The sequence below is a fragment of the Enhydra lutris genome, unplaced genomic scaffold (assembly GCF_002288905.1).
Source record: "Enhydra lutris kenyoni isolate GAN:26980312 unplaced genomic scaffold, ASM228890v2 scaffoldscaffold9, whole genome shotgun sequence".
Taxonomy (NCBI): Eukaryota; Metazoa; Chordata; class Mammalia; order Carnivora; family Mustelidae; genus Enhydra; species Enhydra lutris.
Window position 1 is genome coordinate 59,417,670 of NW_019154093.1, and position 15,096 is coordinate 59,432,765.

A 15,096-nucleotide genomic window follows, 5' to 3' on the forward strand; every position below is an offset into this window, starting at 1 on the left:
TTTTTTTTCTTTCTGCTCCTCTAATCGAATTCCACTACCCTTTGGGTCCTCTGATCCTTTCTTCTCTTGGATCTAGTCTGTTGTTGAACCTCTTTGTTGAATTCTCCAGTTCAATTACTGTATTTTCACTCTGTGACTTCTTATGCTCTGATTTTTGGTACCTTCTTATATTTTCTGTCTCAGTTGAAATTCTTACTTTGTTCATGCATTGTTCTCCTGACTTGGTAAACATCTTTATGATGTTATTTTGAATTCTTTATGAGGTAAATCACCTGTTACTGTCTCATTAAGGTCTGTTTTTTAGAATTTCGGCTTATTTTTTTGCATGGAATATATTCCCCTGTTTCTTCATTTTTCTCAATTCTGTGTTGGTTTCAGCCACCTTTCCCAGTCTTGACAGAGTGGTATTGTGTAGGAGATATGCCTTATTTATCATCCAGTTCTGAATTCCTTATTGTTTTTCAAACCTTTGTGATTGTTCAGCCTTCTTTGTTCTAGGTGGATCCCGGTAGTTGAGGGTGTGCCACGATTTGTCAGTATTCCAAAGAGGATGATGATCTCAGTCAGCACCTAGGTGCAGACTGTCTAAAGTCTAGTCCCTTGGGTAACAGCCAGGAAAGGGTGTAGTTGGGATCCTTACAGGGAGAAACTGAGAGACGGGCTTTATTATTTGTTCCCTCAGTGCTGGGCTTACGTTTGTAGGCATGAGGGTATGCTCCTCTGCCTACTAAGAACTGCTTTGTTTGCCACAGTCCTGCTGGACATATGAATGTAAACCCTGTTGGCTACAGAGTCATGTAGTCCAGAGGCCAGTCCCTTGGGCAACAGCTTCAAAAGCTTGAGTGCTAGATGAGTACAAGCTCCTTTCAAGAAGATACTGGAATTTTTTTTTTTTTATATATACTGGAAATTTGAAGCAGACTCTAGGGAAAAAGGTGGAGGAGGTATCTGGTGCTCTGGAGGATCATAATCTCCTAGACATGTGCTAAATTAGAAAACTGACCCTTGGGCAGAAGCTTTTAAAGTACATAAATAAGACTCTTTCAGGGAAAGACGAAGAGGTGGACTATTTTTGCCAGGTTCTTCTGTGCTGACCCCTGCCTGGTAGATAGCCATACCACATTGTTGTGAGCCCATTAAGAACTGTTTTTCTATTTGCTCTAGTCTTGTAGGTCTCATGAATAGATTTTTAGAGCTAGGTGTTTTAGCACACATCCCTGAAGTGGTAGTTTTAAAAGTTGGGGTGTTAGAGGTGGGGTCCATACCCTTCACTCCTCAGGGAGAAGCTGGGAGTGAAGTGTTTCATCCACAGAATGGCCCTTTTGTAGGTATTTTCTCATTAACCCAGTGTGTGGCTGTTGCTCAGCTGGCTTCTTTGAGAGGGAATTGCTCCATGACTAGGTGTAGATTCAGTGTGTCTTGGGAGGAATCACTTATGTCATCATCTTGGACTAGAACTTATTCAGATACAGACTTAATTATGTTTACGTTAGAAAGTTCCACCCTTGATGTACCTACAAGTAGGAGCATTTTTCATTTAACAAAATTCCTTTATATTAAAAAAAATTTACACTATTTTCCAAATAGTTCATTGCTGCTGAGTCAGCCCTATTAAGGCAGTTTAGTGTAGAATTTGGAATTAATATCACTATTGCTGCATAGAGATAAAAAGTTTTAATATTAGTTCAAAACTGCCACTAAGTATGAGATTTACATTGCTAGCTAAGACCTTACCAAAAAAAGTTCACTAACAGCTCTGAAGCAATAAATAATTTTATTACAAAACGGAAGTTATTAAAAAGCAAAAAAATTCAAATAATATTTTAGAAATATTTCTAGTTACTAAGCTGAGCACTCAAATTCCTTTTGTAACATACTTGTTATTCACAGTACTAAGGAAAGCTGAATATACATAATCCTTTTTTTAAGATTTTATTTTTAAGTAATCTCTCCAACCAACATGGGGCTCGAACTCACAACCCTGAGATCAATAATCACGTGCTCCACTGAGCCAGCCAGGCGCCCCTAGACATAATCTAAAATTATGTTTAGATTGAACACTCTGTGGTTTTTTAGAGACATGAATATACCTAGTGTTCTGGAGATTTATAACAATTATATAAAATTATGTAACTTCACTATAAAAAATTGACTCAAAATTTAAAGATTCTGCATTGTATATCCTTTGTTATAGTTATCTCTGCTCACTTGTTAATTACTACTACTGAGATAAATAGAATTGGATTGCACTTAATTATTCAGAAGTTTTTGACAGTAATTCTCAAAGTCAATATTAACTGGCTCTAAAGTCTGAACCAAAGAATAGTTAAGGAGGATAGAAGAAAAAAAAAGCTAACAAGAGCAGAAGCTGGCATAACTATAAAAATTAGAAGTAGCTATAAATAATGGACAACAATTCCATTGACAGCAGCAGTAAATGACAGAGAACAGAAACAGAAGTGAGGGAGAAGAAAGAACAGTGTTTGAGACAACCGATCTTTCCAGCTCACTTCCTGTAATACCCTCACAAATACCCTATCATTTGAGGTTAACCAGAGTAAGGGCAAAGCTTAGACCATTTTCTGAGAGCCCTAAAGATATTACTTTATTATATAATAGTGACCACAACAGTGAAATTCTCCAAGTCTTAATAAGTTGAATTATGTTTAACGTATTCAGTTATACTATATTTCATTATAAAAGCCAAGTATTAAACTGAAAGTTACATGGACTCGATTTAGCTAAGATAGCACAATTCTCAATTATGGCTAGATAACTCTGTGGCTAGAGTTAAAAAATTTCAACTGCACAGAACCCTGTATGTGTTACCTCTATAGCTACTTTATTAATTGTGATTATCAGAATGTAAATACAAGATTTACTACAAAAGTTGGCACTCTAGCCACTTGTAAATAATGTTTACCTAGAGAAAGTAGTCCTGAAATAAGCATGTTAAACTTTCATTTTGTAATGTATTCTGTGGTTATGACAGTTTTAGTAAGCAGAATATTTTTAGAAAGAATATATACTATCAGATTAAAAGTGACCAATTTAGAAATATATATTTAATGGATACCTATAAGAAACAGAAAATGTATTTGAACAGAAGACTACTAAACATTATTTAACTTAGGTCTCCTCTTCATTTTTTTAGGCTTTATGGTTTTTCCAGTATACGCAGTCTCATTCTTGGATTCTAAAGTTGGGTCAGAGGATCCAAATGAAGGACATGGAAAAAATAGTAGAAATGAAAAGTTTAGGGGCACCTGGGTGGCTCAGTGGGCTGGGCCTCTGCCTTGGGCTCAAGTCATGATCTCAGGGTCCTGGAATCGAGCCCTGCGTCAGGCTCTCTGCTTAGCAGAGAGCCTTCTGCCTGCCTCTCTGCCTTCTTGTGATCTGTCAAATAAATAAAATCTAAAAAAAAAAAAAAAAAGAAATGATAAGTTTAATATTTCATAAATCAATCCTTAATCACTTTTTGAAAGGTTTTTCTTTGAGCTTTGCGCAGTGGCAGTATCGTAGCCAATGAGATTTATCCGAGGTACGATTATTGCTAATTGAAAGGTTTTTCTTTGAAAAATTTCTGGTATAATGAAGCTTTCTTGTAATGACATGTGAAGCATAATAGTTAACATAAATTTATTTCCTATTAGAGATTTTAAAGGGAGTAGTTTTTTGTATGTGTGTGTGTGTATACGTTAGATTAGCAAAATATAGTATACCATTATACTTTTGAAGAGAAATTTTTAGATGTAAGATTTGTCTTAAATAGAAATTGATACTATTATCATTGGCACTTAAAATCGAAAAACATTGGTATAAGGAAAATTGAGTTTTCATGGAATTCCTTAGCATAGTTTTAACATATTTCAAGTGAACATATGTAATTGTCTCAAAATGAAGGGTTTAAACAGAGCTTGGAAAAGTCTCATGGGTTGTTATAAAAGGAATATGTGTTCTGGGCAGAAGGTTGACTTAGAAAATCATGGACTCCCAGAAGACATCTAAGTAACTTGTTCATTTAACAAAAATGTCTACACACCTACTATGTGCCTATTTTTCTATAGGAATCAGAATTAACCAGATTACAAGCCAAAATTTCTGGACGTGAAAGGGCAGAAGACCTCAAGTTTCTACCAGCCCTTCTTACATCTGCAGCAGAAATTATGCCGGACATTCAAGATCCAAAACTTGCTAAACATTCTCACACAGCTTTTTTCAAGTATAGAAAGCTACGTCGCTCTATTAGTGCCAGCGACCTTAGTTTCAAGACACGTAGTGATGAAGATCTTTCTGAAGAATTACTACAGGACTTAAAAAAAATGCAGTTCGAACAGCCTGCAACATTAGAAGAAAGCCAGAAGGATCTGACTTATACCCAGTCAGACTCATTTAAACCTCTCACGTATGACCCAGAAGATGATAGTTCTGAGAGTAATGACTTCAGTACTCTCAGTGGAATGCTAAGATACATAAACAAGGAAGTGAGATTATTAAAAAAATCTTCTATGCAAACAGGTGCTGGTTTACCTCAGGTATGTAATGTCATACACTCGAAGTTATAATAATTTGTCTCCAGTGAATATCATTTTGTTATTTGTAGGAAAATCCATATATTTCAATGAAGCATGCTATTAAGTGATATACAAATATTGAAAGTTCAAAAAAATCCATTGTAAGTAGGTTTGAAAATTTAGCCTTGACTCTGCTCAGCAGGGAGCCTGCTTCCCCCTCTCTCTCTGCCTGCCTCTCTGCCTACTTGTGATCTCCGTCTGTCAAATAAATAAATAAAATCTTCAAAAAAAAAAAAAAGAAAATTTAGCTTTGAAAATTAACTTAATTAAATGTATAGGCTGTTTTAATCAAAATATAATCTATATTTGATTAAAGAACTAAGTCTGCCTCCTTTTAGGGAAGTATTTTGAACTCTAGAATAAAGTTGACCCTTGAATAATGCAGGGGTTAGAAGCACTGACCCCCCTGCCTCCCTCTCCCACCCCAGTACAGCTGAAAATCCGTATATAACTTTTTTTAATTTATTTTATTATGTTACGTTAATCACATCATACAGTGATTTTTCCCAAAACTTAACTAGTAATAGCCTGTTAACTGGAAGCCTTACTGGGAAGCTAAGCAGTCAGTTTAACACATGGTTTGTATATGTATTATATACTGTATTCTTATAATAAAGGAGGCTAGATAAAAGAAAATGTTAAGAAAATCATATGAGAAAGTACATTTACAGTACCAGATATTGTTGATACTGTAAGTTTATAAATCTTTTTACATTTTGTCAGTACATATATCAATACTGTCTTATACAAAACACTGTAGATGTTATATACATAACTAACACTAGATATCAAAAATGAAAAGGTAATGTAAAAAATAAATTCATATTTATTTATAGGTATAATAATTCATGCATTGAAAAGGAAGCAGTAGCAATATGAATGCTTTATGGTAGCTTAGCCTATACACTAATGGATGAATAATAAAATTTTTATGGCAAACAATATTCTAGTCATATTTATAATACAGCACTGGAAACAGTGTTATATTTTCTTAAAAATCACTTACTTGTGATGATGGGCTGTTGTGCACCTTCTTCATTTAATAGAGAGAAGGACACACTGTATGGTGTTATTCTTTGAAAGTGAAGTTATAAAATGGTAAGAAAAAACATTATGAAGTTTATATTACCTATTACTCACCTTTAATCTATGTAAGGATAGTCTGTTCACTTCCATACAAATCTTGTACCTGATGTTCTATACAATCAGTACTTAGGTGATGATGACACAGAAATGTCTCACAGTTCTTGTCATACATTACTAGGTTTTCACGTGAAAACACCCATACAAAAGGTTAGGTAATTAACCATGCAGCATGATTATTTGTTAAAGTGGATTATCATAAAAGTCTTCATCTTCTCACTGAGTAAGCTGAGAAAGAGGAGGAGTTGATCTTGTTGTCTGAAGGGTGGCAGAGGCAGAAGGGGTAAGAAGTGGAAGGGGAGACAGGAGAGGCAGGTACATTTGGTGTAGCTTTATGGAAATACATCACTATTTCTGTGTGATTTTTTTTTTTCTTTTGCATTTCTTTTTATACGATACCAATCCAACTTCCACCATTTGCTCAGTGATTTTCTTTTTTTTCTTTTTTTTTTTTTTAAAGATTTTATTTGTTTATCTGACAGATAGAGATCACAGGTAGGCAGCGAGGCAGGCAGAGAGAGAGAGGAGGAAGCGGGTTCCCCGCTGAGCAGAGAGCCCGATGTGGGGCTCGATCCCAGGACCTTGGGATCATGACCTGAGCCGAAGGCAGAGGCTTTAACCCACTGAGCCACCCAGGCGCCCCTGCTCAGTGATTTTCTAATGGTGTTCCAGAACTGTCTGCTGCTGCTGCTTGGCTACCTTGATATTTTTTAGGCCAAACCCATCTCTAAAATTATCAAACCATTCTCTGTTGGCATTAAATTCTCCAGCTTTAGACCCTTCACCTTTCGTTTGCTCTAAGTTATCGTACAATGACTTTGCTTTTTCTTGAATTGTATTAGAGTCTTATAGGCATATGCCTTTCTTACAGCATTCTTTTACTCTCATAAAAGTTGCATTTTCAACACAAGATAAAAAGTGCAAGGTTTTCTGGGGCACCTGAGTGGCTCAGTTGGTTAAGCAACTGCCTTCGGCTCAGGTCATGATCCTGGAGTCCTGGGATCGAGTCCCACATTGGACTCCCTGCTCGGCGGGGAGTCTGCTTCTCCCGCTGATCTCTCTCTCTCCTCTCATGCTCTCTCTCTCTCTCTCTCTCTCAAATAAATAAATAAAATCATTAAAAAATTAAAAAAAAAAAAAGTGCAAGGTTTTCATACCTGCCCGCCGATCTGTAGTGATGGCTTCACAAATTTCCCTTTTTTTATCTCTTTTTTACAATGGTCTTTACACTGGATTCATTTTTCTCGAAATGGCGGGCAACCACAGCTGCATACCTCAATCTATGGTACATACCAAGCAATTCAGTTTTTTCTTGTAATGACACAACTCTTCTCTGCTTCTTGGGAGCACTTCCAACATCACCAGCAGCACTTCCTATGGGTCCCCTGATGTTTTTCAGAAGTTTATGGTATTGCACTAAACACCAAAAAAATATGTGAGAACTGCAAGAGGTCACTTTTTTATTGTGATACATAATTTTACTGGTGAGAAGAACTGCGATTAATGTCACACAGTGTTTTAAGCAATACAGCATTTGAGCTTACCACGGTAGCAGCAGGTGGTGGCTGCGAGATTATTACAGTAGTACTACATTTACTTTTATGCAGTTATTTAATCCTGCATCTTTACATTTGTCTACATTTCCACAGCAGATGGCACCATATACAGTCTGTGTGTGTAAATTTTGATAAATCTTAACTTTTTATAATAAATTTGTATATATTTTATGCACTTATGACATACATTTTTCTTAATTCTTCAGTAGTCCTAGGCTGTGAGGGTCTTCTGTTTTTACAAATTCCTGCAAATCTCCAAAAAACTTATTGAAAAAATTAGTATATAAGTGGACCTGTGTAGTTGAAACCTGTTATTCAAAGGTCAACCTATGTTATTCAAGGGTCAGCTGTACTGGAAAATGTTTTTAGAGTTCCAAAACTTGTTGTGTTTCTAGACTTCCTGGAAACCATTCTAGTAAAAAATTAAGGTGGCCTTTGTTTTGTTCATAGACTTCCATAGCGGCAGAATATCTCATTTACGTGATTTTTCTACTTCTGTTATTCCTTGAGCATATCATAAATAGGCAATTCTGTTCCTATTACACATACCTTACACTCAACATTTAAGATTTTATTTATTTGAGAGAAGAGAGAGAAAGAGAGAACCTGCGTTCAGGAGCTGGCGGGGGCGGGGGGGGGGGGGGGGTGGGGGGAGGGGGGTGGGGAAGGGGGGGGGGGGGGGGGTGGGCAGAGGCAGAGGGACAAGCAGACTCCGGGCTGAGTAAGGAGCCTGATGCAGCACTTGATCCCAGAACTCCAAGATCATAACCTGAGCCAAAGGCAGACACTTAACCACCTGAGCTACCCAGGTGCCCCTCAATATTTTTTTAAAAGCATTTAATCTATAATTTGCATGCAGAAATAAAGAATCCCTTCCAGAGAAATCCAGCTTTTTCCAATGCTCATTTTTTTCATTTTCAAACATATCAAAATAGCACTGGTGGCCTAAAAAGTTTTTAAAGCATTTTTAGATGGGATCCAAGACAAAGACCTTTATTTTTCCACATTGAAAAGAGCTTAATTTACTACTTAAAAGCAAAACACTATTTAAGTAATATTCTTGTTAAATAAAATTTTCAAATGAAATTTCAAGTGGTAAACTAGGCAACTGTGTATAATGCCTGATAAAATCATATATAATACCTAAAAATTAGTTTTCATATAGCCTTTAAAACTAAGGTTGTATTTATTTTTATCACTTAATCAGCCATTTCATTATTTATTGAGCATCTACTATACACCAGGCACTAGAATTATAGAAATAAACAGAAATGACAAAGACCCTGTCCAAACAGAGTTTATGTTTTAGTGGGGAGATCATCAGTAAACAAATAAATAGACATATGCTCCAGTGCTAGATGGAAATATGTAAGAGCATGCAATGTGATGGGGGTACTGTTTTAGACAGGGTGGTCAGGGAAGATGTCTCAAGAAGGTGACATTTGATCAGAGTCTTGTAGGAAGTCAGAAGTAAGCTATCCCAATATCTGAAGGAAGAGCATTGGAGGAAAGGGAACAATAGGTACTGAAGTCCTGGGGTGGTGACCTGCCTGATAGGTGCAAAAAACAGCTAGAAGGTATTGCTGGTTTGGTATAAACAAGAAGGAAAGTAGTAGGAGATAAGAGATGATGCTAGTTGTTGGGTTTTAAGGTGGGTGTGGGGGTGCTCCAGTAGTGTTACCGCTCCTGTGAGAACTTTGGATTTTATTTGAAGTGTGATGGGAAGCCATTGGAAGGTCCTGCTTAGGGGAGTGACATTTATCTGATTTATGTTTTTAAAGAATCATTCTGGCTCTTTTAGGAAGAATGGATGATAAAGGAGCAAGAGCAGAGACTATCCAGGAGGTTACTTGTAATAATCCCCGCAGGAGATGATTTGGGGTAGGCAGGAGGACCGATGTGGAATTGTTGAGAATAGTTCCATTTCTGGATACATTTTGAAGACAGAGCTAACAGGATTTAATGTAGGTCTTGAGTGAAACAGTAGTTAAGTAAGACTCCAGAGATTTTGGCAAGAGTAACTGAGCTTTCACTCAGTTGGGGATACTAGGAGATGAGCAGATTTGGATGCATGGAGAGTTCAAAAGATTGACTTTAGATAAATTAAATTTGAGATTTCTATTAGATGTCCAACTGTAGATGACAAACAAATTACTGGGTTAATGAGGCTGAAGTTATAAATTCAGGTATCAGCATATAGATGGTTGTTAAAGCCATAATGCTGGATTAAGTCCAGGGAATTAGTGGAGGTAGAAAAAGCAGCTCCCAAATTAAGCCTAAGTTAGTAAGGCTAAATTATTTTTAGCACTCAAGAATTTGAGGATCCAATAAAGCTGAGATTTAAACATAGACATAGAAAAAATAAGGAAAATGTAATATAGCACATGTTTCAGAAAAGATTAAATGATGCTAAATAAAGTGAGGATTAATAATTGATATATTTAGCATTGTGCAAGCTGTTGGTGACATTTATGAGAAAGGCTTTAGAGTAACAGGATAAAGCCAGCCTGGTTAGAGTGTGATCAGCAGAGAATAGGAGAAGAAAAGGAAACACCAAAAACAGGCAACTCTTTTGATGTAAAGAAATGAGGGAGATGGAATGTCAAGGGAGAGTTTTGTTTTGTTTTGTTTTTTTAGAATAAGAGATAAATAGCATTTGATTGGTTAGAGTGATCTGGTAGACAGGGAAACTGATTATTCAAGACAGAGAATAGGAGGTACAAAGTTCTTAAGGTAGGCTAAGAGAATACAGCAGAGAACTAGAACTGGCCTTTGATAAAAGAAGAGACAGTTCATGTAATGTAGTGGGAAAGAAAGTGCAATATATGGGTACAGAAACACATGGAGTAGCTTTGGTGAGAAGGGAGCAATTTCTTTATCAAATGCCTTTATTTTCTTAGTGAAGGTTTTCTCAGTAACGTTAGGAACTGTGACAGGGTAAGATTCTAGAGGACTAAGAACAGGAAAGGTATGTAATAATTATCTTGGAAAATGAGAATATATAAAAGGACTAGGGAAGTCTAGTAGGATTGCCAGACAGATAGTTCTGTTGGGTGAAATGGCCCTGCAAATACATCTGGCATCTTTTGTCCTCAGTTATATACCAGCAACAGGCTCTCCCCAGCGTTGTGACAACCAAAAAGAACTACCACCAAATTTTCAGAATGTTCCCCAGGAGGGGAGTACTGCTTTGAGAACTTCTACTCTATTCCAATGGTCTTAGAGTCCTAGATGTGCAAGTCTATTTCTGGTAAATAGAACTTATTTTATGTAGGATAAACTTGATTAGTACAGTGACATATTGTAATCATGGTAATACATCATATTTACTATATGTCAGCCACTATTTTAAAGATTTTATTTTTAAAGATTTTATTTCCAGTCAATATTTTATTTATTTTTAAAAAGATTTTATTTATTTATCTCACAGGCAGAGATCACAAGTAAGCAGAGAGGCAGGCCGGGGGTGGGGGGGGCTGGCTCCCTGTGGAGCAGAGAGGCCGATTCGGGGCTCAATCCCAGGACCCCGGGACCATGACCTGAGCCGAAGGCAGAGGCTTTAACCCACCGAGCCACCCAGGCACTCACCAGCCACTATTTTAAATGCTTTTCATAGGGGCACCTGGGTGGCTTAGTTGGGTGTCTGACTTCGGCTGAGGTCCTGATCTTAGAGTCCTGGGATCCAGCCCTGCACTGGACTCCCCGTTCAATAAGGGGTCTGCTTCTCCCTCTCTCTCTGCCCCTCTCCCCACTTGTATGCGCTCTCTCTCTCTCTCTCTCTCTCTCTCAAATAAATGAATAAAATCTTTAAAAAATAAATAAATGCTTTACATAAATTGACTCATTTAATCTTTATTGATTGGTACTGTTATTACCTTAATAGTTACCAAATGGTTCTTCTATTGTAGTGGGCACTATTACCTATTCTGTTATAATGGAAGCCCAGAGCCATATTAAAATATGCAAAATGTTATCTCCAGTTTTTTTTAGAAAATCCAGCCAAAGTTAAATTCTGTTCACATATAGTTTTGTTTATTGCTAGTCATATTCTGAGTTTTAATTGTATAAACCACAATTGCTACTCAACATTAATCTCACCTGGGCCTCATAGCTCATGACTCTCAACTGCATGACCTGTGTTGGCTTAGTTTCATCTTTGATAGAAGGGACTGGTTCTTTGGTTTGCTCAGAACTCCATTCACTACACCTTTGGGACCCATGCTGGGACTGATGCTTGACAAATGCTCATCTGTGGGTTTTATTCAACTTTTGGATGGTCATTACTTGTGTATTAAACCTTAATCTTAAGGGAAAGGTGACTGAAGACATCTTCTTAATACTTTCTCTGTAGGGGCTCCTTCCCCACTAGCCCTAATAGGTTAGGGGTGTGTTTTGTCTTTAATGGAAGGTGAGAAAATTCAGAGCAAGACTGCTACCATTTTTTTTTTTTTAAGACTTTATTTGACACAGATAGATCACAAGTAGGCAGAGAGGCAGGGAGAGAGGGGGAAGCAGGCTCCCTGCGGAGCAGAGAGCCCGATATGGGGCTCTGGGGCTCGATCCCAGGACTCTGGGATCATGACCTGAGCCGAAGGCATAGGCTTACCCACTGAGCCACCCAGGTGCCCAAGACTGCTCCATTGAAAGAAGCTTTGACTTCCTATAATTTTACTGTCTAACTAACTTGATGGTCATTTATATGTACATTGCATTAATAAATGTAAAAAAAAATGACATATAAAATTGGGTTGTAGAACCTTGATCTATAGGCCATGTCTGGTCCTTAGCTCATTTCACCCACATGAAAGTATGATATTACATTGGTCTCTGATTTAAAAGCAGAAATGTTAAAACTTTTTTAAGCCAAGGAAAGTATTATCTAAATGAGATGTCATGAAGAAACCACCCAAATATGTCAATCAGGTACAAAGATAATTTATCTGATTAAAGGTGGATTGTATCTGACCTTTATCCAGTTACTTAACCTGTTCACCTCTTTACAGGTCTGCTTATGCAGACTCCAGAACAGCCCTGAATTAACCTTTAAGGAAAATAAGCTTGAGTTTAGGGCGCCAAGGGAAGGGGAGCACCAGTTTTTACTCTAGCTATAATGCTCTTAACCCTTTCACCACCACACTTAAGTGTAGTAGATTTTTTTGTAATTGTCTTTATCTGCCTTGTTGCAATTTTTTTTTAAGATTATTTATTTATTTATTTGACAGAGAGATCACAAGTAGACAGAGAGGCAATCAGAGAGAGAGAGAGGGAAGCAGGCTCCCCACTGAGCAGAAAGCCTGATGCGGGGCTCAATCCCAGGACCCTGAGATCATGACCTGAGCCGAAGGCAGCAGCTTAACCCACTGAGCTACCCAGGCGCCCTTGCCTTGTTGCAATTTAATGTGAACTGTTAATGTATCTTTTTCTTCGGTATAGTGAGTGACTCAGGTTTAAGTTTGATTTGAAGGAGTCCTCAAGATACTACATTGGTTTCTGATTTATGGTGTGTGTTTCACTTCTCTAGAGAGCAAAACAAGCTGGCATTTAAGTCATGCACTGATCTGTGTTAAGAATCCTTAAGCTCCTTATTTTAAGCAATGGTCAGGTGAGGGGACATCATTGTTGGGCTGTGTTGAGGGTATTAGTTGGGCTTAATCCAGCCCTGCTCCAGAGTGTGCAGTTTTATATATTTTTTAAAGATTTTATTTATCTGAGAGAGAGAACGGGGGTGGGAAGGAAGGGCAGAGGGAGAAGCAGACTGCCTGTTGAGTAGAGAGCCCGATGTGGGACTCGATTCCAGGCCCCTGAGATCATGACCTGAGCTGAAGGCAGACACTTAAGCCACTGAGCCACCCATGTGCCCCCACCAAGTGTGCAGTTTTAAAGTCCACTGATACAGCAGAAAAAAACTAGAAATTACTGTGTGAGAAGTGCTTAATAAGTGTTAGCTCTTTTATTTGTGTTGTAGCCCAAATGATTTTCCTAACAGTTAACTCTGTTGCCAGTTCCATTAACAATAAAGGCGCTGACAAAAGCTTCAGAAGTCACAAAAAATTACACATGCACAAAATTTTGAACACATTATCAAAGGAGTTCAGAGATAAAGTTAAAAACTCCTGTTTTAGATTTGAATGGTGGAATACTGTGCTGTGAATTTGATTGATTGGCTAATTCACAGTTTATTAGGAAGTTACAAGAAGTATCATTTGTATCCATCTTATTTCCAAAAAGGAGAAATACTTAACAAATGTGGTCCATATGCCATGCAATAAGATGAAAAATAAGAACTGAGAAAGTCAGCTACTGAAAACAGAGCTGGAAAGAAACAAGGCAAAGAAAGACTATAGGTGATACCTAAGGACATGGTAACATTTTCAAATCCCTGACTTAAGTATGACAAAAGTATTTGACGAGATCGGGCGCGTTCAGGGTGGTATGGCCGTAGACTGACAAAAGTATTTGACCTGTATTTTTAGAATCTCCTGGACCCGGGGCACCTGGGTGGCTCCATGAGTTGAACGTCCAACTCTTGATTTCAGCTCAGTCGTGATCTTAGGGTTGTGAAATCAGGTCCTGCGTCAGGCTCTGTGCAGGGCGTGGAGCCTGCTTGAGATTCTTTTTCCCCGACTCTCTCTTCCTCTACACCTCCCCCTGTTCTCTTTCTCTCCCTCTTAAAAAAGAAAAATCTCCCAGGCCTTTTTTCTATATTTCTCTACTTGTCTATGTTGTGCTGTTTCTTTGTGCACACGGTTCTTCCTTGTCATTTCCCTTCCTGCTCTTACTTCTCTTCTTTTTCACTATTTTCAGGTGACCCTTCATCTATCTTCCTTACTGTGCCCTCAAACCATGGTGTGACATCACTGTCTAAATATTTATGTCTCCTGTTTTATAATTATAATTTAATTATATATATGTATATATAATTAAATTATAATTTAAATTTATATCAATTTAGTTTGACTTTGCACTCCCTCCCATTGCCCCCCCAACCAGAATTACTTGCTTTTTATATTCCATGTGGTCCATTATTGGCTTTTTCTGATTCATATTTCTTAATTGAGTAAATACTTCCCACTCTTGCTTCAAGTTACACTCCTGATTATTATAGTGGATATTAATGCTAAATTAATATTTCAAAAGCTAATCTTTTTTTTTTTATTCCAGGGAGAAAATTTATAATTAAATGAAGATGTTGATGTGGAGAAAATGAGATTTTTGGTACTGTGTTTATTACATGTAGCTCATACTTCATAGAAGCTGTTATTTTATTGCTTTTGAATAAATTTTTATTTCAGTATATTTAAAGAAAGTTCTTCTAAACCTTATTCTGTTTGTGAAAGTTAATTCATTACTCATTTTTGGTTTAACTTGCTGCTTTTTTATCTAAAAATCACTGTTAAAATGCATAATAAGTACATGGACTAATTTATATTTTCAATTATTGTTCTAGTAATATGTTACTTTTAGAATGAGTAAGTAAGAATTTAGAAGTCATTCTGCCCCAGGTTCATAATTATACTAATAATGTCTGGCTTTTGTTGAGTGTCCATCACTATTCTAAGCACTTTATAGTAACTCATTAAATTAACATAACTTATTTTGTGTTAATTTAATGGAGCACAAGCAGGGGAAGCGACATGCAGAGGGAGAGGGAGAAGCAAGCTTCCTGCTGAGCAGGGACCCCCCCTCCCCCCGGCCCCATGCAGGGCTTAATCCCAGGACCCTGAGATCATGACCTGAGCCAAAGGCAGATGCTTAACCAACGGAGCCACGCAGGTGCTCTTCACATAATCTGTTTTGTGAGGTATATACTATTATTATTCCTG

General features: G+C 37.4%; 1 protein-coding gene across 1 annotated transcript in view; it reads left to right on the top strand.

The window, feature by feature from the left end:
- LOC111143366 (coiled-coil domain containing 18) overlaps positions 1-14,693 on the top strand; it is a 108,895-nt gene extending 94,202 nt beyond the window's left edge. Inside the window, exons 27-28 of the mRNA XM_022497063.1 lie at positions 4,068-4,535; positions 14,435-14,693. Coding sequence (XP_022352771.1) covers positions 4,068-4,535; positions 14,435-14,449 — 483 coding nt within the window. The 3' untranslated portion in view covers positions 14,450-14,693. The remainder of the gene's footprint in view (positions 1-4,067; positions 4,536-14,434) is intronic.
- Positions 14,694-15,096: the final 403 nt, after the last annotated feature.